The sequence below is a fragment of the Hypanus sabinus genome, chromosome X2 (assembly GCF_030144855.1).
Source record: "Hypanus sabinus isolate sHypSab1 chromosome X2, sHypSab1.hap1, whole genome shotgun sequence".
Lineage (NCBI taxonomy): Eukaryota > Metazoa > Chordata > Chondrichthyes > Myliobatiformes > Dasyatidae > Hypanus > Hypanus sabinus.
Window position 1 is genome coordinate 13301864 of NC_082739.1, and position 26401 is coordinate 13328264.

Below are 26401 nucleotides of genomic sequence, written 5' to 3' on the forward strand. Positions count from 1 at the left end.
CTGAGATGGGGACTGACATCAACAGCAATGAGTTACTGTTCTTTCAAAAGGCTGTGCAGTCGCAGGAGATTTGCTTGAAACATGGGAGTTGGGAATTCAAAAGACAATGAGGACTAAGTAAGGGATGATGACATTGAAAGATGAACAGAATGATGTAGATAAAGCAGGAGGAGGAACAGATTAAGTGTGACTCAACTGACATTGCATTGTAATACATCTGCTGATGTAATATATCCAACCACTAGGTGGAGCTCCTACCTAAAGACGTTTGGATCAAACAAGCTTAGATTTTTTGAAGAATTGTGAGTTTTTGAGTTTGTAGACTTTACAAGTTTCATTCGCTCTTTGCTTATATTTCTGTGGTGAACTACATATACCTGTCTTGAGAGGGAGAATGCCACAGTGTGAAAAGTTCCAAATGGTCATTATCATTCCCCCACACCTCCCCACAGAGACGGACTGATACATCACTGGAGTGTTTGGTGCTGTTTTCCATTGTCTCCCTATTTGGAACCTGCAAAGAGCTCCCAGTCTTCATACTTGTTCATTCTCATTCTTTAACTACCTGTCCCAATCTAACGCTCACCCATTTCTGCTTTGGTAGGCTGGGTTGTTCAGATTGTGTTTTCAGTCAAGCTTTTTCAGTGCCGTACCCACAGGGACCATAGAAATACACACAGTGTAGAAATAAGCCCTTCAGTCCATGCCAGCCATCAAGCATGAAGTACACAAATCCTGTAACATTTTATTCAGCCACATTCTCAGATCCTGCCAGAGTGAGAACATACAAACTCCACGGAGACAGTATTAAACCCTGGTCAGTGGTGCCGTGAGGCAGCAGCTGTACAGCTCAAAGAGCAATTTCAGGACTGGATATTGAACCTTGGCCAAGCCTCCAATCCTAATCGCTCGATTACCAGGGAACCAACCTGATTCGTTGTCTGTAAATGGTGCAATCTTAAAGCACTGACAGAAAACAGCTTTTCCCAGCTGCCTGTATTAGATCACTGGAAGAGCATGCCAATAGACCCCCTACAGTTCAACTTCGCCTTAAAATTATTTCCTTTTTGGGAGTTCTTGCTACTTATTATTCTGCCACTATTTCGGGTACTGTCTCCAATCTTGCAGTTCTGTGTGGTGGAAGCATTCCTATTTTAAATCTAGAAAAAAAAAATCATCCTTTTCTTAATTCCTCCACTTTATTTACCTCTGTTAAGCCTTCCATAACTTTTTCAGTTTTGAGCAGAACTATTCCATCTCCACTCTCCTGCCATAATTGAAGGCCTTCACTTCTGATATCATCCTAGTAAATTTCCTGCCTAGCCTCCACAAAGTCCAGATACCTTCCCCATGTGTGAACCCAGAGTTATCCACAATGCTCGGACTAAGATCCAAATGGAAATTTTTAAAGGTGATGCATAACTTTTTGTTTTGCTTGAGAACAAGGACTGGAAACCTCAGTCATTCTGCCTGCTCGGCAAAGAGAATATCTAGATCCACAGATCAAAGAGGAGATTCAGGAGAAGGGGTGGCTTTAGTTTGTAACCACTTTCTAACCTCCTGCATTATTGTGCAGCCTTGTGTCTGGGAGGATTGAGTTTACAGGGACAGAAGCACTCTTCCTGTATCACTGCCATGACATTACAATTAGTGAGCCCAGTGTAGACCCCAGCTTAAGTTACCCTCTCTGAGGAAACCTGAAACATTAGCAAGAACTCTTCACGTTCTTTATCTTCCTATTGAAATGAACACTGCCTAGACTAACGTAAGTAAGAACACACTGAGACAAAGCAGTAATTGGGAATATAAAGCATTTCATTTTACAAACAGACATCAAGTCTGATGTACGTACATTTTTGGAAAATACTAACCCTAAAGCCAAAGACATTACGAACAGAGATGCAGTAAACCTCTAATGATAATGTGTCTTTGAAATTAATTTTGATGTTAAGTACAGTCCATGCAAGGTGCTGTAGAGAGCAGAAATGCTGCGTTTTTAAACGAGTAGGTGAGCATTTTTCCAGTCAGAATAGAGTAGGAACCCAGTGAAGGTGCTGTCTGTCTTTGTGCTGGAGGAAATTCCATTGTACTCCCCCACTGCCACCTGCACCCACACCTGGTCCTCAGGCTCCAGGTGGATGAGGGCTCCACCTGATAGAGACACGGGTTTTGGCCAGTTGGCGTAGTACTGGAAAAAGGAAGAGATGGTCACGTTGTTCTTCATGATGTCAAACTGGAGGCTGATTCTGAATACAGTGCAGTGAACCACAAAGTAGTAGAGACCTGGAATCTCACAGGTGAACTTTCCGGTCGTCGGGTTGTAGTGGTGCTGATCGTTGTACAGAACCACGTTGAACAGCACTGGCTGGTCAGACTGCGGGAAGTTGTGAGTCTTGGAAAGTTTGGCGCTGAATGCTGAGTTGTAGCTGATCACACTGTCCCCTTTGACACCTTTCTCCCCAGGTGGCCCGGGCATCCCATAATCACCCTGTTCCCCCTTAGGCCCAGGTAAGCCTGAAAAACAAAATCAGGAATTCAGTAATTACAATCGACATCACTGTGCTGATACCTCAGCTCAGTCCCATCTGCCTGTCTCCCACAGGAGAACAAAAGTGCAGGTAAGTTATCACAACGTTCTGTTTAATTCAGAAAGTCCACGCCCACCCTTCCCCTGAGAATGATGCACCTTAACCTATGCCTTGGGTTAAGGTGCTTCACATGGTCTTACATAGTACCAGGAGGACATTTGGTCCATCGTGACGATGTCTTATCTCGGAAAGAGCACTCTCCATTTCTCCTTACCCCTCCTCCCCCACTCTCTGCAAATATTCTTTTCTAAACATTAACCCATTTCTCTCTCAAAAGATGTTAAGATTGTGTCTAGATACAAGAGATTCTGCGTTAAATGTTTAGGGTGTACCAAAATGATCTGATACAAGTAACCATATGAAATATTTAGACCGCTTTCTCTTTCTTTGTGGACGAGTCAGAATCGGGTTTAGTATCACTGATACGTCATGAAATTTATTTTGCAGCAGCAGTACATTGCAATAAATAACAAAAACTGTAAATTACAAAAAGTGGTATATACATACACACATATACATAAGTGTGTATAATTAAGTAGTGCAAAAAGGGGGGGGGGTAAGTGAGTACGTTCATGGATTCATTGTTCATTTAGAAATCTGATGGTGGAGGGGAAGAAGCGGTTTCTGAAATGTTGAGCATATGTCTTTAGGTTTCTGTACCTTCACTCTGATGGTAACAATGAGGAGAGGGCATGCTGTGGGTGATTGGGTCCTTAATGATGGATGCCACCTGTTTGAGACATCGTCATTTGAAGGTAACCCTGATGCTGGGGAGGCTTATGCTTATGATGGAACTGGCTGAGTTTACAACTTTCTGCAGCTTTTTCCAATCCTGCACCATGGCCCTTCCATGCCAGGTGGTGATGCAACCAGTTAGAAGGCTCTCCATGGTCCACCTGTAGAAATTTGCGAGAGTCTGTGGTGACATACTAATTCTCCTCAGACTCCTAAAGAAATATAGTCGCTGTTATGCCTTCTTTGTAATTGCATAATATGTTGGGCCCAGGATAGATCTTCAGAGATGTTGACACCCAGGAACTTGAAACTGCTCACCCTTTCCACTGCTGATCCCTTGGTGAGGACTGGTGTGTGTTCACTCAACTTGCCATTCCTAGAGGGCACAATCAAGTCCTTGGTCTTACTGATGTTGCATGGAAGGTTATTGTTGCGATATCAGTTAACTTGCTGATCTATCTCCTGTACGCCTCCTTGTCATTATCTGAAATTCTGCCAACAATGATTGTATCGTCAACAAACTTATAGATGGCATTTGAGCTGTGCCTAGCCACACAGCCATGGGTGTAGAGAGAATAGAGCAGTGGGCTAAGCACACATCCTTGAGTTGCGCCAGTGTAGATTGTCAGCAAGGAGACATTATTTTTGATTTGCATAGACTGGGGTCTTCTGATGAGGAAGTCAAGGATCCCGTTGCAGAGGGCCAGGTTTTGTTGATTAGAACTGAAGGTATGATTGTGTTGAATGCTGAGCTGTAGTCAACAAACAGCAACCTGACGTAGGTATTGCTACTGTCCAGGTGGTCCAAGGCCGAGTGGAGAGCCAATGAGATCGCATCCACTGTAGACCTATTGTGACAGACAAATTTCAGGTTCAGTTCCCTGCTTAGGTAGGAGTTGATTCTGGTCATGACCAACCTTTCAAAGTATTTTATCACAGCAGATGTGGGTGCCACTGGATGATGGTCCTTGAGGCAGCTCACCCTGCTCTTCTTGGGCACTGGTATGATCGTCACCTTTTAAATCAGGTAGGATCCTTCAACTGCAACAATGAGAGATTAAAGATGTCCTTGAACGCTCACCAGCTGGTCAACACAGATTTTGAGTGCTCCACCAGGTAGATCATCAGGGCCTGATGTCTTGCAAGGGTTCACCTTCTTGAAAGATGTTCTGATGTTGACCTCTGAGACGGAGATCACAGGGTCACCATATGCCACAGGGATTCACGTAGGCCTAGATTTATTCTCTTTTTCAAGACATGCATATAAGGTATTGAGCTCATCTGGGAGTGAAGGACCACAGCTATTTATAATGTTGGGTTTTGCCTTGTAGGAAATATTGGTCTGCAAGTCCTGCCAGAGCAGACCTGCATCCGATTCTGTCTCTAATTTCAATCAGAATTGGGTTTTTTTGTTCTTAAAATAGCCTTCTGTAGCTTGCACCTGGATTTTTATACAGAGCACTTAAAAGAAGGATAAATATCAGAGGATAAACGTTAATTGGATTTGTTCTATCTTGTAACTTAAGCAGTGGGATAGTTAAACTGGACGTGTCCAAAACTAAGTTGTTCTGTTTTTTTTTAAACCATATTCAAATCTTCAAATTCAAAGCCTAGCTTCTTTTAAATGTTCAGTGACTAGATATACCAGATAATGGAGCATTGGTCTATTCAGAGCAGGAATTGATATAGCTGGCCGTAGCTCCAGTTGAATTGATGCACTTGTCTTCTATGCTCACAGGTTCAGGATGGAAAGAGTGATTCAGTGTACATGTTGAAACAGCCTGGAACTAATCATACTGAAGATGGATTTCACAGTCAAATAGCATAAAGAAGAAATTTCAAATCAGCAAATCAGTCAGGTATGATGTTTTATTAGACAATGGTTTGGATAATATCTACACTTCCAGATCTTATTGAGATACAGCATGGAATAGGCCCTTCAAGCCACACCGCACAGCAATCCCCCAAGTTAACCCTGGCCTAACCACGGGACAGTTTACAATGACCAATTAACCTACCAACAGGTATGTATTTGGACTGTGGGAGGAAACCAGAGCACCTGGAGGAAATCCACACGATCACAGGGAGAATGTAATGACTCCTTACAGGCAGCGAATCCGGGTTGCTGATGCTGTAAAGTATTGTGCTAACCACTACACTTACTGCGCTGCCTCAAATCTTGTTTTACAATACTGCTGTTACAGTATGAGTATGGGCACTCCTGGTCAAAATTTGTTACTGTGAATAGCTAAGTGTGTTAAAAGATGAGACATTTCTTTAATATTTTAAGCAAGATTACTTTTTTATTTCCATCTTTTACCATTTAAAAATAACAAAAAAGGAAAAGGGCCCAAAGCAAAAGTTTGGGCACCCTGCATGGTCAGTACTTAGTAACATCCCCTTTGGCAAGTATCACAGCTTGTAAACACTTTCTGTAGCCAGCTAAGAGTCTTCCAATTCTTGTTTTGGGATGTTTGCCCATTGGTCCTTGCAAAAGGATTCTAGTTCTGAGAGGTTCTTGGGCCGTCTTGCACGTATTGCTCTTTTGAGGTCTATCCACAGATTTTTGATGGTGTTTAGGTCGGGGGGACTATGAGGGCCATGGCAAAATCTTCAGCTTCTGCCTCTTGAGGTAGTCCATTGTGGATTTTGAGGTGTGTTTAGGATCATTATCCTGTTGTAGAAGCCATCCTCTTTTCATTTTCAGCATTTTTACAGATGGTGTGTTGTTTGCTTCCAGAATTTGCTGGCATTTAATTGAATTCATTCTTCCCTCTACTAGGGAAATGTTCCCCATGCCACCAGCTGCAACACAAGCCCAAAGCATGATGGATCCACTCCCGTGCTTAACAGTTGGAGAGGCGTTCTTTTCATGAAATTCTGTACCCTTTTTTCTCCAAACATACCTTTGCTCATTGCGGCCAAAAAGTTCTATTTTAACTTCATCAGGCCACAGGACTTGTTTCCAAAATGCATCAGGCTTGTTTAGATGTTCCTTTGCAAACTTCTGATGCTGAATGTTGTGATGAGGTTTCCTTCTGATGACTCTTCCATGAAGGTCATATTTGTGCAGGTGTTGCTGCACAGTAGAACAGTGCACCACCACTCCAGAATCTGCTAAATCTTCCTGAAGGTCTTTTGCAGTCAAGCAGGGGTTTTGATTTGCCTTTCTAGCAATCCTACAAGCAGTTCTCTTGGAAGTTTCCTTGGTCTTCCAGACCTCAACTGTTCCTGTTAACTGCCATTTCTTAATTACATTACAACCTGAGGAAACTGCTACCTGAAAACGCTTTGCTATCATCTTCTAGCCTTCTCCTGCTTTGTGGGCATCATTTACTTTAATTTTCAGAGTGCTAGGCAGCTGCTTCGAGGAGCCCATGCCTGCTGATTGTTGGGACAAGGTTTGAGGAGTCAGGGTATTTATAAAGCTTGGAAATTTTCATCACCTGGCCTTTCCTAACAATGACTGTGATCAGGCCATAGCCCTAACAAGGTCTGAGATCTTGGTAAAAGTTCTCTCAGAGTTCAAATCTCTTGGGGTGCTCAAAATTTTGCATGGTGCTCCTTTCCTTTTTCTCACTCTAGTTGTACAAAACAAAATAATACACTAATCTTGCTTAAAATGTTGAAAAGAATGTTTCATCTTTAACTTTATGACCTTTGGAGATCAGTTATTCACTTAACTATTCATAGTAACAGAAATTTTGACTGGGGTGCCCAAACTTTTGCATGCCACTGTATGTGCCTTGGGCCATCATGTATTATTCAGAATCAGAATTAATAGCACTGATGTTATGTCGTGAAATTTGTTAACTTAGTGGGAGTAGCACAATGCAGTGCATGATAAATATTGAAAAAATTAATATATTACTGTGTATATGTATATATTAAGTAGTAAAATTGAAAATAGTGCAACAATAAAAAAAATCTTTGCCCATTTAGGAATCGGATGGTAGAGGGAAAGAAGCTGTTCCTGAATCAGAGTGTGTGCCTTCAGGCTTCTGTACCTTCTACCTGATGGTAACAATGAAAAGAGGGCATGTTCTGGGTGTTGGGGGCAAGTTAGAGTTGTTGAAATGTTAACTTGGCTTTACTGGGACTTATTGGCTAGTTGTGCTGTTTCAGATAACCTTATTCCAAGCCAAGGACACTGATAGCAGCCTTTCTAAACCTTTTTGCCCTGGAGAAACCCTCGAAATAATTTTCAGGTCTCAAGGACCCCGCTGGGGAAGAAAAAACTACAGCTCACAGTACGTTAGCATGATCGGTAAGTTATAGATATAATAATCCAAAATAATTGTCAATACTCTGGAGTAGAGAATTAATTTTTAGCCAACCTTTCTTGGGGGAAAAATAAAAATGTTAGTTTAAGCTTAGCTCTAAATCAATCTCTTTCCCTTTAATAAGTTTTAAAAACTCAGAAGGCAAATATAATAAATATCTGTTAAATAACTAGCTTAAGCCAAAATGGGATTTAATTTTTCTAAAGGTAAGTGCAATAGATTTAATCTAAATAAAAGTTGTAAATAGATTTAATTAATGCTATTTACGACATGAAAATTTATTGACAATGTCGAATAGCCAAGTTACAGAAAACCATAAGCCAAAGCAATATGAATAAAACTATAGCCTGACAATTTTATATAGGCTTTGAAAAAAACTCTTTAAATAAGTGACTTGATCAGGCTCAAATATAGTCCCAGCATGTGAAAGCTGTGCTTACATTTTGCTGCACAAGTACTCAGTTCTGGGTTGAGCTTGAGGTAAGCACACACGGATTTCACCTTCAACTGAAATGAGACAATCTCTATCCATACGCTTGATGCTTGTTAAACAAGAAAAAGCTTTCTCACACCTGTAAGAAGTTGAAAACTGCAGCAAAATGTTCGTTATTTTCCTATGAATGGCAGGATACCCTTCTTTCAAAGAAACCCAGAACTTGTCCGCTTCTCTCAAAGTCAAGTTCTCAGGCTGAGCAGAAGGTTCAGAGAAAGGGTCCCTCACCCAGTCATACATTTTGTGTTTACAGGGAGGGAAAATGCTATTCAATTTTGTTCTGCAGTTGAGTTCTTTGTCCAGGTTTTCTCAGTTTTTAAGCATTCTCAAGCAAACTCATATTTGTTTAAGAAAGTTAATCAGTTTTGTAGCATTATCCAGAACTTTTTTCATTTTATCTCCAAGAGTTTTTGATATCAGCACTTCTCTGTCAAGAAAGCAGTGTGTGTGATGTCAGGATTTTTTTTTAAATAAACATAATAAACATAATAAGCAACAAAATTAGTAGAGCAAGATAATGTTTCTGCGACCTAAGTGAGGAAAATCAGAAACTTGAACAATAGAGGAGAAATCTATATTTTCTAAAGCTTAAAGTCTCTGGCTGGCTCTGTAAATCAACAAAATCTACAAATCAGTATCCGTGTGCAGCATCATTTGAAAGACGATGGGAATATTTGATCAGTGTAAAATCAGTCCCAGAGGCATTTTCTAACTTCCTTTAGAAAAGAAAATAAAATTCCAAAGTTAGTTATCACTCCTGCCAAGCCTCAGACGCTGCTGCTTACTTTAAATTTCCAGCTGAATTTAATTAAGAGAAAAGCAAGCAACCAAATCAATGAAAGGTAGGGGGGGGGGGGCAGTGGTGAGAAGATAGAAATAAAGTTTTTTTAAAAGTTTACAGAAGCAAGCTGTAAACTTATGGTGTATGTGCTGCAGTCTACTGTACTTACTTTAGCAAAATATGTCCATCTCGCGCACGTGGCTTCAGAAGAAAACATTGTAGTTACAGTGACTGAAATGGAGGAAGAGCCCTGTCAGCAGTAAACAAATTATGGAGCCAAACAGCCAAGGCAAGAAGCTCACAGGGCTGGATGTTGCACCTTACTTTGTGGTTCTGATTTTGTTCTTGGAGGGTTGCATGGTAAAAGTAACTGTCCCTCGACATACTGAAAATGGTAAATACTACAGTGCTGAAAATAAACCGCTAGAAATGCTCAGTAATCAGGCAGCATCTGCAAAGAGAAAAATAACATGACATTCCACATCCTGCCCTGTCTGTTGCTCTTGATGCAATTGACCACTATCATCCTCCAAAGTCTTAACAACTCTTGTCTGGCTAGATAGAACTGCACCTTCTGGATTCATTCTTATCTGCTTAGTGCACTATGTTCCGTCTCTCGGCTTGGCGTAGCTATATGTATCTACAAGCTGCAACTCAGAACTGTCTGTAAACAGAGTTTTATTTTCCAAATGTACAGAGGCCCCTCACCTCTCTAATCCTTATTTTTACTGTACATTTTCAGATTAGAACTGAATAAGTAGAAATTTCTTACAACATTGAAGCCATGATTCTGAGATTCCACTGCACTATCAGTCCCTTTCTGAAGTCTTTATTCTTCTTGGCAACTGTGAACCTGAACCAGGCTGTCATATTTGATCCATGTCATTACTAACCATCTTCTTCTTTTCTTCGGTTGCCCATCGGAATCCGATGATGACCTCCACTCCTTTAACGGTGAGATCTTTGATGACTATACAGTCCTATCCTGGACGCACAAGTTCTGTTGCAGGTGGGACATGTATATGTGGTAGTGGTGGGAACCATGGCTGTATCTCTCTTGGCTCTCTTCTGCTGTTTTCTGGTTGTTCTTTCCATCTCCAGAATATGAATCCATCCCTACACAGCTGTCACCAAGTGTTACTGTCAGCAGCAACTATGCTGATTCCATTATGCTACACAGTTGTAATTTAATATCACTGCCATACAGCGCCTATAAAGTGTATTCACCCCCCCACTCCCACTGGAAGTTTTCATGTTTTATAACATTAAATCACATTTAATTAATTTGGCTTTTTGTTTACAAATGGCTCAACAGAAAAAGACTTTTGTGTCAAAGTGAAAACAGATCCCTACAAAGTGATCTAAATTAATTACAAACATAACACAAAATAATTGATTGTATAATTACTCACCCCCTTCAAGTCAGTATTTAGTGGATGCACCTTTGGCAGCAATTACAGCCTTGAGTCTGTGTGCATAGGTCTCTATCAGCTTTGTACATCTGAGCACTGCAATTTTTCCCCATTCTTCTTTACAAAACTAAACAAGCTCTGTCAGATTGCATGGAGATCGTAAGTGAACCACCCTTTACGTTAAGTCCAGGCACAAATTTACAGTTGGATTGAGGTCTGGACTCCGACTTGGCCATTCCAAGACATTAACTTTGTTGTTTTTAAGGCACTCCTGTGTAGCTTTGACTTTATGCTTGGTGTCATTGTCTTGCTGGAAAATAAATCTCCCAAGTCGCAGTTCTCTTGCCGACTGCATCAGGTTTTCCTCCAGGTTTTCCCTGTGTTTTATTGCATTTATTTTACCCTCTAACTTCACAAGCCTTCCAGGACCCGCTGCAGTAAAGCTAACAGTGGAGATCTGTTTTCACTTTGACAAGAAAGTGTCTTTTCTTGTTGATGTGTCAAGAAAAGCCAAATTAAACCCACTGTGATTCAATGTTGTAAACCAATTAAACAAATAATATTTCCACGGGTGGTGGGGGGGGGGGGGGGGTAAATACTTTTAATAGGCAGTGTATGTCATGAAATTTGTTGCTTTGTGGCAGCAGTCCAGTGCAATATACAAACATGTATAAATTACAATAAAAATTTAATTAAGTATAATTAAGTAATTAGTAAGAATATAAAAAATATAAATATAAAAATTAGTATAAAAATTAAGTAAGTAGAGCAAAATTAGTAAGGTAATGTTCATGGTTTGTTTCATTGTTCAGAAATCTGATGGCAGAGGGGAAGAAGCTGTTCCTGAATTGTTAAGTGTGTGACTTTAGGCTCCTGTACCTCCTTGGTGGTAGCAATGAGAAGAGGGCATGCCCTGGGTGATGGGGGTACTTAATGATCTTTGTTACCTTTTTGAGGGATCACCCTTTGAAGGTGTCTTCAATGCTGGGTAGGCTAGTGGCCATGATGGAGCTGGTTGAAACTGCAACCCATCGCAGCTTTTTCCATTCATTTGACTTCACCCCTTCTACAGCTGCTGAAACATTCTTTATGTCCTTGTTATCTTTTGTTGACCATTCCTGGTTGTACCCCGTGTAAACTTGTTCACCCAAAACTCTGCTACTAAAGGCCTAGCTCAAAGTCCTACTCTGACTGACCAGTCTCCCCTTGATTTTCAGATTCTCTGTTAAGGAACTCTGCCAACGAAGAGTGAAGTGAGAAGTTTAACACTGAACACAAAATTAGCCCTGGCAACCCATTCTAGTGGCAATCATGAACTCTGGCTCATTCTCTGTTCTTAACTTGCTGCTACTCGCTATGATTGCCAACATTATATTGTAAGAATGCCCTGGAGGATGAGGATTGGCGTGCAACTCATTCATGGGAAACATGACAACCATGTTAGTTAGTCTTCATCCAAAGAAAAATTCAACTAATCGGACGTATTTCCTAATTCCAATGTAGGTATTGCTTGTATAATGGTGTGAAATTAGCAACCAGGAATGTCACACAGTCCCCTTTAATGAGGCTTACCTGTTTCACCTTTCTCTCCTGGTGCTCCTGGCATTCCATCCCTCCCGTTTCTCCCATCTCGCCCTACCAACCCTGGATGCCCATTCCGCCCCGGAGTTCCTGGAATTCCCGGCTGACCAGGACAAAATCCAGTAAGTATGGTTTCTGCACTGTTGGGTGATGCACAATACAGCAAGCAGAATAAAAGGGTCAAGGTAAGAGGAGTCATTCCAAGGCTTGTGAAGAAAGTCTGACCCTGTAGGGATAAAAGGAGTTAACATTAGGCTTTAACAGATGTATTGTTCGAACACCGTCTTCAGGAAGGACACTAACACCCCAGAAAAGTCCAATGCAGCTTGAGAACCAGAAACAGGCCCCTCGATCCATCATGTCCATGCTAAACTAGTGCCCATCTACGTTAATCCCAATTGTCTGTTTTTGGTCCTTCTATGCCTTGTGTATTGTATCTGACCCCACCAGCTCCTCCCGATAGTAAGTTCCAGATATCAAACATCATCTGTTTTTTTAAAAAATTTCCCCTCATATCTTTAAAACTTCTCTCATCTTAAACCTATGCCTTGTTTTTGATACCTCTACCATGGAAAAACAATTCTGACTATCCACCTTTCGTTTGTCCCATGTTTTGTATACCTTCCGTCAGGTCAGCCCTCGGCCCCCCGTCGCTCCAGCGAAAACAACGTACTGATGAATCTCCTCCGCAGCAAACTGCACACAATACCCCAAGTGCAGTTTAACCACTTGGTTAACACTAAGTTAACCAACACTAAGTGCAGTGTTGTTATGTGAAGTTGCAACGTAACATCCTTAATTATATATCCAATGCCTTAACTTATGAATACAAACACACCATGTGCCTTCTTCACTACCCTAATGAATGTATAACAGCCTTTCATTGTGCAAGACTTGAATTGTCCCCCTTGTTACACCAAGCAGGTAGAGGGAAAAGTTAATAGAGATGTTCAATATCTTTAAGGATTTTATACTAAATAACATTAAAGAAAAGACTTCTTGCAGCAGGGCCAGTAACAGAGAACATAGTTTATAGAAACTAAGAGAAGCTAAATGTTATTGAGATAAAATATTTTTAGATGTCAAGTTCTTATGTTCTGGAGTGCTCTGTATGAAAGATCAGGGGAACATAGGGTCTGTCACTGAGCAATAAAATCTTAACCCTGCCACGCGAAGCTACAAAGCTTGAAGGCGATAAAGCAATTATTTATCAAAGGTCCTCCCTTCTCCAACTTGCACTAAAGTAACAAGCAATGGGGTGTCTGGTTCAAATCCTTCAGCTCTAATCTTTCCTTGCAATGATGCAAATTCAGTTCTCATCCCTGCCCTCATTATCAATCCAGACTCTCAATTCTGCTAGTCCCAATATCTGCCCCTCTCCCCCCGTGTTGGCAAGAATGATGCCCCTTCCAACACCGGGTTGTCAATGCCTCTTTGCCCAACCATCTGACATTCTCAGTCACCTTCACCTGCTCTATGATGAATTGTCTGTTCTGATATTCCACTCTCGATAGCATTGTCTCAGCCTCTACCCACAATGATCTGGCCCAGGTCCATTCCCCCTCCCCACCCTCCATCTTCTCCATTGGACCTGTGTGACCGACAAACCTCTGAGCTCAATCTCTGAAAAGGAGGATCAAGTGGCGGATGTTTGGCTGAGGAAATGAGCAATGCCCAGTTGTACCTCCATTACAAGTATATTGTAGTGGGTCATATAGTCACTGATACCCTGCATCTGTGCATCTTCTGAAGGCCATTTTCATTTATTTAGATCCAGCACAGTAACAGGACCTTTCAACCTGGGCTGCCCAATTACACTCGTGATCAATTAATGTACCAACTCGTACGTCTTTGGAATGTGGGAGGAAACCCGCACAGTCCCAGGGAGAACATGCAAACTCCTTACAAACAGCAGCGGGAATTGAACCCAGATCACTGGCATTGTAATAGTGATACGCTAACTGCTATGCTACTGGGCAGCCCCAAATTTAGAATTTCTATAAATCTTTTCTTTCACTCTTGGAGAACAGAATGGGTGGGGTGAGGAGGGTTCAGTTGGGACTTTGAAGAGAGAAATCAAGGATACTGTTCACCCTCATCATGTCGTCTAAGGTACCGTCGTCTTAAACTATTAATGATCTTTGTTTTATCCCACCACCAACATAAGGAAAACATTTTGGGATTGCAAACAAGTTCCTCACCTTTGACCAGGGAACTGAATGAAAATCGTAACAGTTGTAAGGTGCAAGTTAGGAGCCCTCTATCAAATGAGGTGAATGCAGCTGTTTGGCAGGACAGCTGAGGCATGATCATCTCTTTTTAGTCTTCCACTAGAGTTTATGAAATGTTTCGACCAAAGCAATCTCATTTCATATTAATATAAACTTAAACTGGCTACAAAAAAAAAGTCAAACATCCAACTCTCAGAATTGAAGATTTAGAAGATCTAGAAACTCTTCATTTTTTTCTAAACACATGCAGTGAGATGAAACACACCCAAAGAGCTCATTCTGACAATGTGGACACTATCCCAGTCAACATTCTCTTTGTCTCAGAATTTCATGTAACCATTGAAATATTCTGCATGGAGCCAACTCCGAGTTTTTAAAATATTAAATAAAAAGAGTATTTTAAAAATGTTTTCATACTCTCAACAAATATAACATACAACATTGTACAATGGGAGATCATATAAGCAATAGTTAAGACTTTTCAGACCGCATGGTAACTTTTTTCTCAGGATATATATTAGTTTTAATTTGACACAGCCAACATCTGGGACATGATCTCTTACAGCTGGAGCATGTACAGGAAGTGCTCATATTGTTAATAAGATTTGCAATCTTCAGATCCCATGAAAACCAAAAAGAGACCCCCTCAAGAAATACATTAAATAACTCACCATAAATGTGGACTCTTACTTTTGCGTGAAGTGTTGATAATTCGTTGATACGCACAGCCAGTGTCAGTAAGGCTCTTAGCAGCCCCGAACTCTTCTGATCAGACGGCTCCACCACGCAGCTCAGTTCAAAGAAAACAAGAAATTTCTCTTGCTCAGACTCCAGGAAATGGTTGATGCGCTCAGAGGCAGAGCCAGAAACAGCAGGTCAAGAAAAGAGAGAGGCTGGGAACAGACTGAGTTAAGAGTGGTGTTTAACTTGGAATGTGAGTAAAGAAAACACTATTCTCACAGGGACAGTTGCTCTTTCCTAATAATATTTTGAGGATAATGCGCATTAACTAAAACAGATAATTGGAACTATTGTACAAATTCTAAATCCATTTCTCTCCAAGTATTCCATCCTACTCCAAGCATTGACAATATTCCAACTGAACATAACTTTCCAACATAACATCAGCAGCAACGTTGCTGTTTCTTTAGCTTTGCTACTGATTTGCTAGTTCAACACTCAACCCAGCACGGATGGAAAGTGTGCAAAACAGCCAGATTTGAACCCAGGAGCACTCACCTCAAAGTCCGGTGCAGATGCCACTATATCGCCAGCTGGCTATAACATCAACTGAAGTGTTATCCTTTAAATAATGTTAAACCAGTATTGGGATCTCGCCCTAGACTTTGCAAGCATGAAAGAAGTATTAATTTGAATATATCTTGCTCTGCTGGAGGTTCAAGATCCCTTGATTAACCGAAAAACAGACCAACTTGTCTAATAATTTATCGTGCATGAGATGCTTCTAAAGTAATGTAACAAGACCTTACGTTAGTGCAAACCAATCAGTGACCTTACCAATCAGCAGGTCAGGTAGCAACTGCGCAAAGTTGAGATTTCAGATTGAAAACACTATTTATTGTTTTAGAATTGCAACACTTGCAGATTTTCATATAAATGCAAGTACTTTCTAAATTATTTTATTTGACAGTATAAAGGATATCAAAATTATAAATACAGCTGTAAGTAAAAGTGGACAGTAACTGAACTCCACTAAAATAAATCATTTATGTATTTAAATTGAATCAGTTACATAATTTGGTGAAATTATATGTGCTTATGTGATACAGCTCATTTGCACTGAATATTATAAGGTGTTAAAAATAGTTTTTGTCAATCTGTCTGTTACTTCACCATTTTCCACAATTTTCTTCTATTTCTTCCTAATGATACTAACTTCTTACATAACCAAAGACAAGTTATCACTCTTCATATACATGAGCTGACTCCATGCTGGCTTTGTATCAAACCCATAACCTCCCTGGTCTGTGTAGCTTGGTACTGGACTAGGTTGGGAATTCATCTGCTGAATCTGAGGCAACTCATTTGAGTGTCCTGATGATACATGGGAGGCCATTACGCCAGTTTGGCACTCCATGTAACTCGAAATCATGTAAATATATGGGGCATCATTTGGCCAAGGAGGCGTGTGCACAGGGTCGATAAGATTCCTCCCCCTACCCCATTGGAATAGATGTTTAAGAGAAGTTTGGATAGGTACATGGATGGTAGGACTTTGAAGGGCTATGGTCCCGGTCCAAGTCAATGGGAGTAGGCAGTTTAAATGGATCAGTGCAGACTAGATGGGCTGAAGGGCCTGTTTCTGTGCTGTGCTTTTCTATGACTATCAGGTGATTTTGGGAATATAAATACTGAAAGTAAACAGTTTATACAGAGACTGAAAACCCATCTAAACAACATAATTACAAACTGATTCCATTTACATCTTTGAAGTATTAATCAACTGTCATCTTACTTTCTCAACAGTCATATTTACCCCTCACACCACAACCATCAATGTTTCTCCTGTGATCTTTATGGAATTCAATGATAGGAGATCACGGACTAAGGGACTTTGTACATGCCGGGACATCACAGTCTGGGAGCCAAGCACAATTTGACAATGGACCACCTGGTAAGCCTACATTTGCATGAGTTTTTACACAAGTTAGAATTTCCATCTCAGGGAGTCTTCATAACTGCAAAATATGTTCTTGTTTTGGAATATAAATAGCTTTCTGAAAACTTTTCCTGTAGTTTGCACTGCCTCAAACCAAAAGTTAGTGTTCCACCACATGTATTCCTATTTTACAGTAGGTGTGAATGATCCACCCATCAACGTCCAACCTTAAGGCCACTCAGGCCGTCAAGATAGTCTTTGTCTTGGCAAAAAAGCAATAGAACTTCACCTGGTGTACAAGTTCATTAATAAAGAAATGCATAGTTAGCACTTAATGAAACTTGTTCATATAGTTCCCCAGATGCTGACGTTCTTAAGTTGCAGTTAAAATAATTTGTATTCCTGGAGCCATGGTGGATGTAGATTTGGACTGGATTGGGATGTTACCTTTTTTTATCTAAGGTCTCACACATTCAATGGGGTCATCAGAATCTGGAAAAAGGTTGCAGTTAAAAGGCCATATTATGCCCAAAGACTCCAGTGAGTGCTGACATTGTTTTTCAGCAGACAGGCAGAGAGACTGGCAAGGTGGTACGACACCACCATCCCATGTGCATTTGGGCACAAAGATGCTGCAAGTCAGCAGGCGAAGCTTCTCATAGCAAACCAAGCCCATCAGGAGCTGTTAAAATAAGAGAGTGGGCCGTTAGTGTTGAGACTGCCAAGTTACAAATGGTCAGAGCAGATCAGAATCATTAGAACTGGATCTTGTCTGAAGGAATCAAAACCAAACCATCCAGCAGGAAGATGACAAGAATGTGAAGCCAAGAAGCACAAATAAACTGCATAAAACAATGAATTTGCAACATCATTTGCCCCACTGAAAGAATCTGGATTAGTATCTAGGTGGGAACAAGATCTTACCACCTTAGCAAATCCTCAGAGTCACTCAGAATAATCTTGCTTCACTGTTTGAAATCATTACTGCCCAAGGTTACAGAGCTCCCATTTTCCACTTGATTCTGTAACCTACAAGCCAAGATTAACCCTCCTAACTAACATTTGATACATTAAATAATACACCAAGGAAGACTGAAATTATTGTGGAGGGTGAGTGGATATTCAGTGCTGTAACAAGCTTTGCTTGTTGCTGCCAGAGAAAGGTATCTGCACATGGTGGCCTCTCGCTCTCCCTCACTTGCTGACCCCGAGGGAAGGTCCGTACACTGAGTGATCACTCTCTCCTGTGAAGCTGTCGGCGGATGGTGCCAGCGCAAGGTTTAATCAACGCGGCTGTGGATTGTGGACCGAGTGAACGAGTAGTCTTTTGGGGTACTACCAGTCTGTGTCCTCATTGATGCTTTGCACGCTTGAGTGCTCAGTGGGGGGTACTGATGCTTTTTTGCTGGTGAGGGAGGGGGAGGATCATTGCTTTGTTGCTTATGCGTGGGAGGGGAGAGCTGGGGGGGTGCTTTGGGGTTCTAACGTTTAAATGCTATTCATTCTTTGGGGCACTCCTCTGTTTTCACGGTTGGTTTGAAGAAAAAGAATTTCAGGGTGTTTACTGTATACATTTCTCTGGCATTAAATGTACCCTTGAAATCTTTAAAATTTACATTTATGTTGTGTTCTAGTTTCTGGTCACTCCTTTTCTTTGTTGCTACTTTTTAAAAATTTGGGTGATTTTGAATTGGTGTGGCCTACAGATAATGAACACCAAACTGAACTGAAATACGCTCTGTGTTTTTGTTTTTTGTTTTTTTTTTTGTTGCCATTAGTGCGATTTGTTTTTTTTTTAAATGCATAGGGTAGTGGGTGATGTTTTTTTCTTTGAATGGGTTCCATGGTTCTTTGTTTCATGGCTGGCTGTGGGAAAATTGAATCTCAGGGTGGTCTACTGCTTACTAACTTTGAATCCCATCTACTCTAGAAACTTTTTCTTAACCTGACTCACATCTCTTATTCTGTTTTTTCCAAATGAAGAGATGAAGCAATATACCTGAAACTCTCAGTCCCCCAGGCCAGCAAGGGCAGCAGCACCTGAGGGAATAACTTTAGAGATGTGAAAATGGAGGTGTCTCTGAATAGCAAGGTGTGCTTGTACCGATTTTCCTGACATTGCATCCATGGCAGGCAAGATTGAATACTTCATCCACATTTCATATTGTCCTCAGGGTAAGCCGGTGTAACATTTCATTATGTCCCTAGGCATTTGAAAGACAGACTCTCCTACAACTCCTTGCTGATGATGTGATGTTACTTTGAGGTATTGCCTAACTTACTTCTTCTCCCTGCATAAAGGGAGCACCCTGGCATTTCAATTTCCCCTGCCAAGACCCATTACTCTTTAACACACAGACAATTCTAATACACATTTTTGTTTCTCTTCAGTGTGCTGGGAGCTAAAATTATCAATTCAGCATTACTGTTCTAGGTCAAGCTCAAAGTCAACTAACTCAGTGCACTTCAGAGGTTAAGAAAAAGTTGAAGTACTAACAGCTGTGCATTTTGACACTAATGGGTAGACTAGAGGACCATTATTTTATATTGAAAATTCTGCTCTGCACCCATTGTCACATCAGCAGGTACGGTAGGGATAGCTGTTATTTTTCTTACCTTGTAGTCCTTCAGGGTAGAAATAGCACTTCTCTGATCTGGAATTCCAAGCCAGATATTGGGGAATGAAGTTTCATTATAACTCAGTCCGTGGCACATCTCCACCTCAATCTTCTCACAGGCAGGTTCTGGAAAAGAGAAGCAAAATAGTTATGGTTGGCTTGGGGAAAAAAAATCACATTTTGATGTTATGAGATAGCTGCATAAATTTCTGTGACCACCTTCCTCCTGAGCACCTCTACACTGCTGAGAATGACTATTGATGAGAGGATGTCAGGTTGACTGAGGTCTCCATACTGGATTACTAGGACATTTCAACCCCACAGTATAACCATTACGGATAACCTTATCATGCAAACTGATAAAGACAAGAAGAGCAGCTAGTCTGCATGGGTACAAGAGAATTCAATAGACAATAGGTGCAGAAGTAGACCATTCGGCCCTTCGAGCCTGCACCGCCATTCTGAGATCATGGCTGATCATCTACTATCAATACCCAGTTCCTGCCTTGTCCCCATATCCCTTGATTCCCCTATCCATAAGATACCTATCTAGCTCCTTCTTGAAAGTATCCAGAGAATTGGCCTCCACTGCCTTCTGAGGCAGTGCATTCCAGACCCCCACAACTCTCTGGGAGAAGAAGTTTTTCCTTAACTCTGTCCTAAATGACCTACCCCTTATTCTCAAACCATGCCCTCTGGTACTGGACTCTCCCAGCATCTGGACCATATTTCCTGCCTCTATCTTGTCCAATCCCTTAATAATCTTATATATTTCAATCAGATCCCCTCTCAATCTCCTTAATTCCAGCGTATACAAGCCCAGTCTCTCTAACCTCCCTGCGTAAGACAGTCCAGACATCCCAGGAATTAACCTCGTGAATCTACGCTGCACTTCTTCTACAGCCAGGATGTCCTTCCTTAACCCTGGAGACCAAAACTGTACACAATACTCCAGGTGTGGTCTCACCAGGGCTCTGTACAAATGCAAGAGGATTTCCTTGCTCTTGTACTCAATTCCCTTTGTAATAAAGGCCTACATTCCATTAGCTGCCTTCACTACCTGCTGCACTTGCTCATTCACCTTCAGTGACCGATGAACAAGGACTCCTAGATCTCTTTGTATTTCTCCCTTACCTTACCTAATTCCTGGGATGATGTTGAGCCATTCAGCTAAAATTCACCTTTGAGTTGGAGGCAGTGGCAAAGGGAACTCGGGGCAAATGAGTGAAAAATGTCTAAACTTCTAGGTACAAAGAAATAAATAATAAGGTTCTCAATATAGTTTGAAAATAGAAATTCTAAAAAAGATACTTGAAGCCCTATAAGAATTATCAAAGCCCGATGTTAACCTCTAGTGACCAACATTTCCAGGTTGCTCTCCGTCCCGGTGGCACTTGTGTCTTTGAGGCACCCACGTGCAAGCTGTTCCAAATCAGAAACACCATATCAAATTTAATTGACTTATAGCCAACATCTGCATCCAACAGTCAAGTTGGAGATATTGAATGGTGTTGGGAAGCAGGATTCTGATACTCTTCTTTCACTATATGCAGGGGTTAATTGCAACTCCAGTGGATCTACAGTACTGTGCAAAATCTAAGGCACATATATATATATAAGCTCAGGTGCCTAAGACCTCTGCACAGTATTGTATCTGTCAACATGGATAGAGAGCGAGTTTGTAAATCTGGTGGGAGCAAAGGATGCTGGGAATAGTGAGGGTGGAGCGTCGCAGGTGGGGTGTGGGACAGGTGGCAGGAAAAGAGTGCTAGGGTGGGGGGGTGTGCTGAGGCACCAAGGTCATTTGATTCTAGACAATTGGTTTAGTGATCATTACAGAATGTCTCTCTGGCGCTTCCTGCTCCCTCCCCTCTCCCTTCCCCTTTTCCCAACCACGATTCCCCTTCCCACTCTCAGTCCACAATGGAGACTCGTATCAGAAACAGGTTTATCATCACTCACATATGTCATGAAATTTGTTTTTCCTAGTGCAGCAGTTCAGTGCTATACATAAAATTACTATACCCAAGACTGTACTACTGACCAAGAGGAGTTCAGGTAACTCAGAGCAGACTAGCAATTGATAAATGGTCCAGGAATTACATCACCAACAACTTACAAACTGAGAAAAATGTATTATTTTTAATCTTTAGTCACTGGGTTTGATTGAAAGCTCACCTACTGAGATTTGAATTACACTTTCTCTGGTTTATTAGTAGCCTTAGTCCATTGAGGAGCGCCAAAAAAAAAAAAAAACTGCTGGAAGAGCTTGGCAGCTTCGGCAGAATGCATGGAAGCAAAGTAATGGTTGATATTCTACACAGAGAATCTCGGCTTAAACATCAACCATTTCTCTGCCTCAGCAGATGCTACCTGACCCACTGAGTTTGTCTTTCTGGCTCCAGATTCCAGCAACTGCAGTCATTTGCATCTCCCGAGTATGAGTTAACTAAATAAACAAGTTAATTTATCCACATATTTAGCTTGTAAAATAAACTTATAAACAAAGAGACAGAACATTGACTCATGGCAATGTGGTAGGTGTAGTATCATGGGAGGAACCAGAAACTATGATATCCACTCAGTATCTAACCTAGCTCCAACACATTGATACAATCACAAAGAAGGCATGCCAGGGTCTTGTGCTTCGTTAGGAGTTTGAAGAGATTTGGTACATAACCATAGACACCATAGTAAATTTCTACAAACGTCAGTGGACACAGCATCACTGCCCAGTATGGAGGCTCCAATATGTGGGACTGAAAGAGGCTGCACAGGGTCGTAGACTTGATCAGGAAGTGGGAGGAAACCAGAAGAAACCATGCGGGCATAAGGAAAACAAGCAAACAGAAAGCACTGGACATCAGGATCAAATCTAGTTGCTGAAACTTTGAGACAGTGCCTCCTTTATGCAAATTGATTGAGACTGACTCTATGATAGTTGATAATTCTAACTGGTGTTAGGAATGCAAATATGAACGACATGGATCTTGGTCTTGTCCAGAATTACTAAGTTGATTGGGCAGTTGTGTGTCCTAATACCATTTAAGATCCTCACACGCACATACCATAAGGAAGATGTGTGACATCAGTGCAGTTCATTTCATCACTCCCATCTGAGCAGTCACTCCAGCCATCACACACCCACTGCATCGCTTCACACTGCCCGTTTATACAGCTGAACTCATGAGGACTACACGTCACTGAGAAAAAAAATAACAAGAAAGAATGGCATTACAAAGAAAGCACGGCAGCGACTCTACTTCCTTAGAAGTCTGCAAAGATTCGGCATGTCATCTAAAACTTTCACAAACCTCTGTTGATGTGTGGCGAAGAGTATATTGACTGGATGCATCATGGCCTGTTAAGGAAACACCATGTGCTTGAATGGTAAATCCTACAAAAAAGTAATGGATATAGCCCGGTCCATCATGTGTAAAGCCCTCCCCACCACTGAGCACATTGACACAGAGCACTGTTGCAGGAAAGCAGCATCCATTATCATGGTGGACCCCCACCATCCAGGCCATGCTCTCCTCTTGCTGCTACCATCAGGAAGGTGGTACTGGAGCTTCGGGAGCTGCACCACCAGGTTCAGGGACAGTTATTACCCCTCAACCATCACGTTCTTGAACCAAAGGGGATAACTTCACTCCCCCATCACCGAACTGTTCCAACTACCTATGGCCTCACTTTCAAGGGCTCATCATCTCAAGTTCTCGATTTATTGCTTTTTTTTTCTTTTTTATTTGCACAGTTTGTTGCCTTTTGCTTATTGGTCGTTTGCCCACCCTGTTGGGTGCGGTCTTTCATTGATTCTATTGTGTTTCTTGGATTTACTGTGAATACCTGCAAGAAAATGAATCTCAGGGTTATATATGGTGATCTACATGTAGCTTGATAACAAATTTACTTTGAACTTTTGATCAGACCCTCACAGCTTCTAGGCAGAATATATACAACTTGATTTGCTCCCAAGTAACATAAAATGTGAATGGAAAATCCTGGCATCAATAAGAATGTTGTATTCTGAGTCAAGCCAAGTAATAATAAATTACTGACATAAATGATTCAAAAGTAAAAGGACTAGAAATACACATTTTGTATTTCTGTTCCTCCAGCTCATTGAACTTTGAAGCCTTTGTCATGTCATCCTCTGGCTTTAATACCCAAGCTGTCAGCTGTTTAATTCCTTCTGAAAACATCCAGAATGAAGTCTAGCCCACTGTTGAAAAATGTCCACACTTCAATAGTACTTTAATGACTGAAAATTTCTAGAATGTCTTGAGATGGTGAAATGGATGGACAAAAAAAAAAGCAGCTTAAAATAAAATCTTTCTCCATTTCTATTTTCCCTCTTTGACTTGCTTTCCTTTATAAAAAAATGTGAGATATATTGGAGAAGGGGAATTCGTGGAAAACTAGAGGGAAGTCAAAACTTAATAGTAAAACAACATGGTAATAGATTCAAAGATCATTTATTATCAAAGTATGTATTCACTTTACTGTACAACCCTGAGATTCATGTTCCCCACAGACAGCCACGAAACAAAGAAAACCATGGAACCCGTTCAAAGGAAAACATGCAAACAGGGAAAAGAAAAGCAAAAAAAAACAGAATATAAATCACCAACCCCAAAGTCATTGAAAGAGTCCAGGCATATTCAATTTAACTCAGTTCAGTTCCATCTAGCGCTGTGTCATTCATTAACTCAGGCTGCCGATTCAGTCTGCCCCGATCAAAGTTGCACAAGATAGCAATGAGAAAAAAAGTGACCAGAAATCAGAAACACATCACAACGTGAACTGCAGAATCCAATCCACAAGTGGTGTCGATCAAACTAATGATATTGTAGCCAGGTGGAACAGAGGATTGTGCCTGTTATTTCTTGCAGGAGAGAAAATAGTGTGGGACCTTCCTCCCAGGTGACCTTAAAAGCGTGTCTCCACACATGCTTGGGCCAGGGGAGGCAAGTAGCAGCATTGCTGATTCTTTTGCTCGATTTATTTTAGTGTACCTGTGTGAGGCGTGAACTCCTTTAGAATATTGCAGGACTGTATTGGTCTTTGAGTCACTACTTTAACCTTTTATTTAGCTCATTTTCCTTAGCTTGAGCTTGTGACATTTGTATGGTTAGTTTTAAGTTTCATGTAAACTTTAGACACGGATGTGCATTATTATACTGGTGGTGTAACTTTACCTAACACACTTAATTACACTTTACTTGGCCTGTTGATAACTCAGGAGCTGTATTTTATATGAAAAATGACTTGCCCCTCTAGGTACAAGGTTTTTAACAAAACTGCTGTTTATTAATCAAATTTGTTATAACTTTAAACTATCTTGTCGGACTCTCTGCCTTAAAGAGGCACAGAACCTGTCTGTAATCCTGCCTCCTTGGTTACAAAATAGGTCATGGGATCAGGCAGGAACTTAACTTCGTAGAATTTCAGCCACGATCTCACTCAGTGGTGTAGCAGGCGCACTGGTACAAGGTATTGTGCAACCCACATCTGCAGTCACCTCGGAGGGTGAAAGTAAACATTACATATCAGTGTTGCAGTTCTGAGAGAAACTTCGACTTGCAGAGCCAAGTATATCAAAATATTAAATAGAATTAATTAATAAATATTACTGCACAAGGCTTCTTTGAATGCAAGAAAGATGAAGATGAAGCAGTATTTCTTACCCTCACTTCTATTGACAGCCTCGTAGGTGGCAAAGAACCCCACATCGGAGTCTGCACCATCAGCCACAAACAGAACCAACATCTCATGTTGGGGGGATGTCAGAGTTGGAGGGAAGGAGTCCCCACAGTATCTTTAAAAGAAAAGGATCAGTTAAACTTGACCTTTTGCTTCCAGTTTTTTTGCCCATTTAGTCTTAAGCAGCTGAGAATTCTTTAACGGTAATGCTTCTCTCCACCTCTATCAACCACTGTCTGTACCTCTCCTTCACCCCCACCATCTCTCCCCCCCCCCCCCCCACTGACCTACCCAGGGTAAGTTGGTGTTAGGAGACTCTGGGGCTACCCGTGTTTCACTTGTCCTTCTGAGCAACTTTTCAATTTACAAGATATTACTTGGAGGAGAAAGAGAAATAATTCCAATCCAACCCCCCCCCCCCATCCCCATCCGGGACAGCACATCAACTCATTTGTGGACAATCTGTTCCCCATCTGAACGTGGAGAATTCCTATGAGTGGTCAGTTTAAAAGTGGATGCTTGTCACATTGGCCTTGCCACACTGATGTCGGCTCTTTGCTCCATGGCGGGTCACTACTACACCTCTCAATTGCACCTTTTAGGTCATTTGAACTCATTACCTGCCCATTAGTGTGCTGGGACTACTGCTGGCTTGGTCATGCACCTCCACAAAGTTGGATCGACAGTCGGCAGCAGCCTCCAGGCTGAAGTTGTGAAACAGCAGCTGGACCACATGACCCTGAGGAACTGAGATGTGCCATACACACATCTAGACAACGCCAGAACACAAGAATTAATCATTTTATTGCCTGTAGGATTAAACCATTCATTAGGTTGTGTGACAACTCGCACTAGGGGCCATAGGTTAAAGGTGAAAAGTGAAATGTTTAAGGGAACCCTGAGGGAAAACTTCTTCACACAGGGAGTGGTGTAAGTGTGAAACGAGCTGCTGGTGGAAGGGGTGGATGCGGGTTTGATTGCGAAGTTTGGAGAGGTACATAGATGGGAGGGGTATGGAGGGCTATGGTCTGGGTGCAGCTCAATGGAACCTGGCAGAATAACAGTTCAGTATGGACTAGATGGGCTGAAGGGCCTGTTTCGGTGCTGTAGAGCTCTATGACTCTATTCATGAACTGAGGCCATTCCAGTCACCACTTACACTTAGAAAGAGATGTGCCAGAGTTAGACATTTAATTATATGGAATGTCAAGGCACAGTGGGAAAATATCTTTTTCTTGAAATTAGATTGCATATCATATTCTAGAGTAGCAGCACAGTGGTAAAATTTGAAGACTAGTAATGTACAGACAAGTTCAAATTTCACCACAGACTTCTTAGAATTAAGTTTCAGTG

General features: G+C 41.3%; 2 protein-coding genes across 7 annotated transcripts in view; both read right to left on the bottom strand.

The window, feature by feature from the left end:
• Nucleotides 1-1775: 1775 nt before the first annotated feature.
• c1qtnf5 (C1q and TNF related 5) lies at nt 1776-15002 on the bottom strand. 2 transcript variants are annotated; one of them, XM_059956983.1, is made up of 3 exons: nt 14795-15002; nt 11865-12099; nt 1776-2514 (listed from the first exon to the last, which is right to left on the bottom strand). In XM_059956983.1, exons 2-3 carry the CDS (start codon nt 12070-12072, stop codon nt 1997-1999), a joined length of 726 nt encoding a protein of 241 aa, XP_059812966.1. In that variant the 5' UTR covers nt 12073-12099; nt 14795-15002; the 3' UTR covers nt 1776-1996. The 2 variants fall into 2 exon arrangements, with proteins under 2 accessions (XP_059812966.1, XP_059812965.1); XM_059956982.1 differs by having other exon boundaries at nt 1777-2514; nt 14776-14930.
• Nucleotides 15003-15667: 665 nt separating this feature from the next.
• Nucleotides 15668-26401, bottom strand: part of mfrp (membrane frizzled-related protein) — a 41584-nt gene continuing 30850 nt past the window's right edge. For 2 of the 5 annotated variants that reach the window (XM_059956984.1, XM_059956985.1), the window contains exons 10-14: nt 25669-25817; nt 25033-25163; nt 22411-22545; nt 19341-19468; nt 15668-17406 (exon numbers count right to left, since the gene is read on the bottom strand). In XM_059956984.1, the coding sequence (XP_059812967.1) occupies nt 17182-17406; nt 19341-19468; nt 22411-22545; nt 25033-25163; nt 25669-25817 (768 nt within the window). In that variant the 3' untranslated portion in view covers nt 15668-17181. The remainder of the gene's footprint in view (nt 17407-19340; nt 19469-22410; nt 22546-25032; nt 25164-25668; nt 25818-26401) is intronic. The other 3 variants (XM_059956986.1, XM_059956988.1, XM_059956989.1) reach the window with 2 other exon arrangements.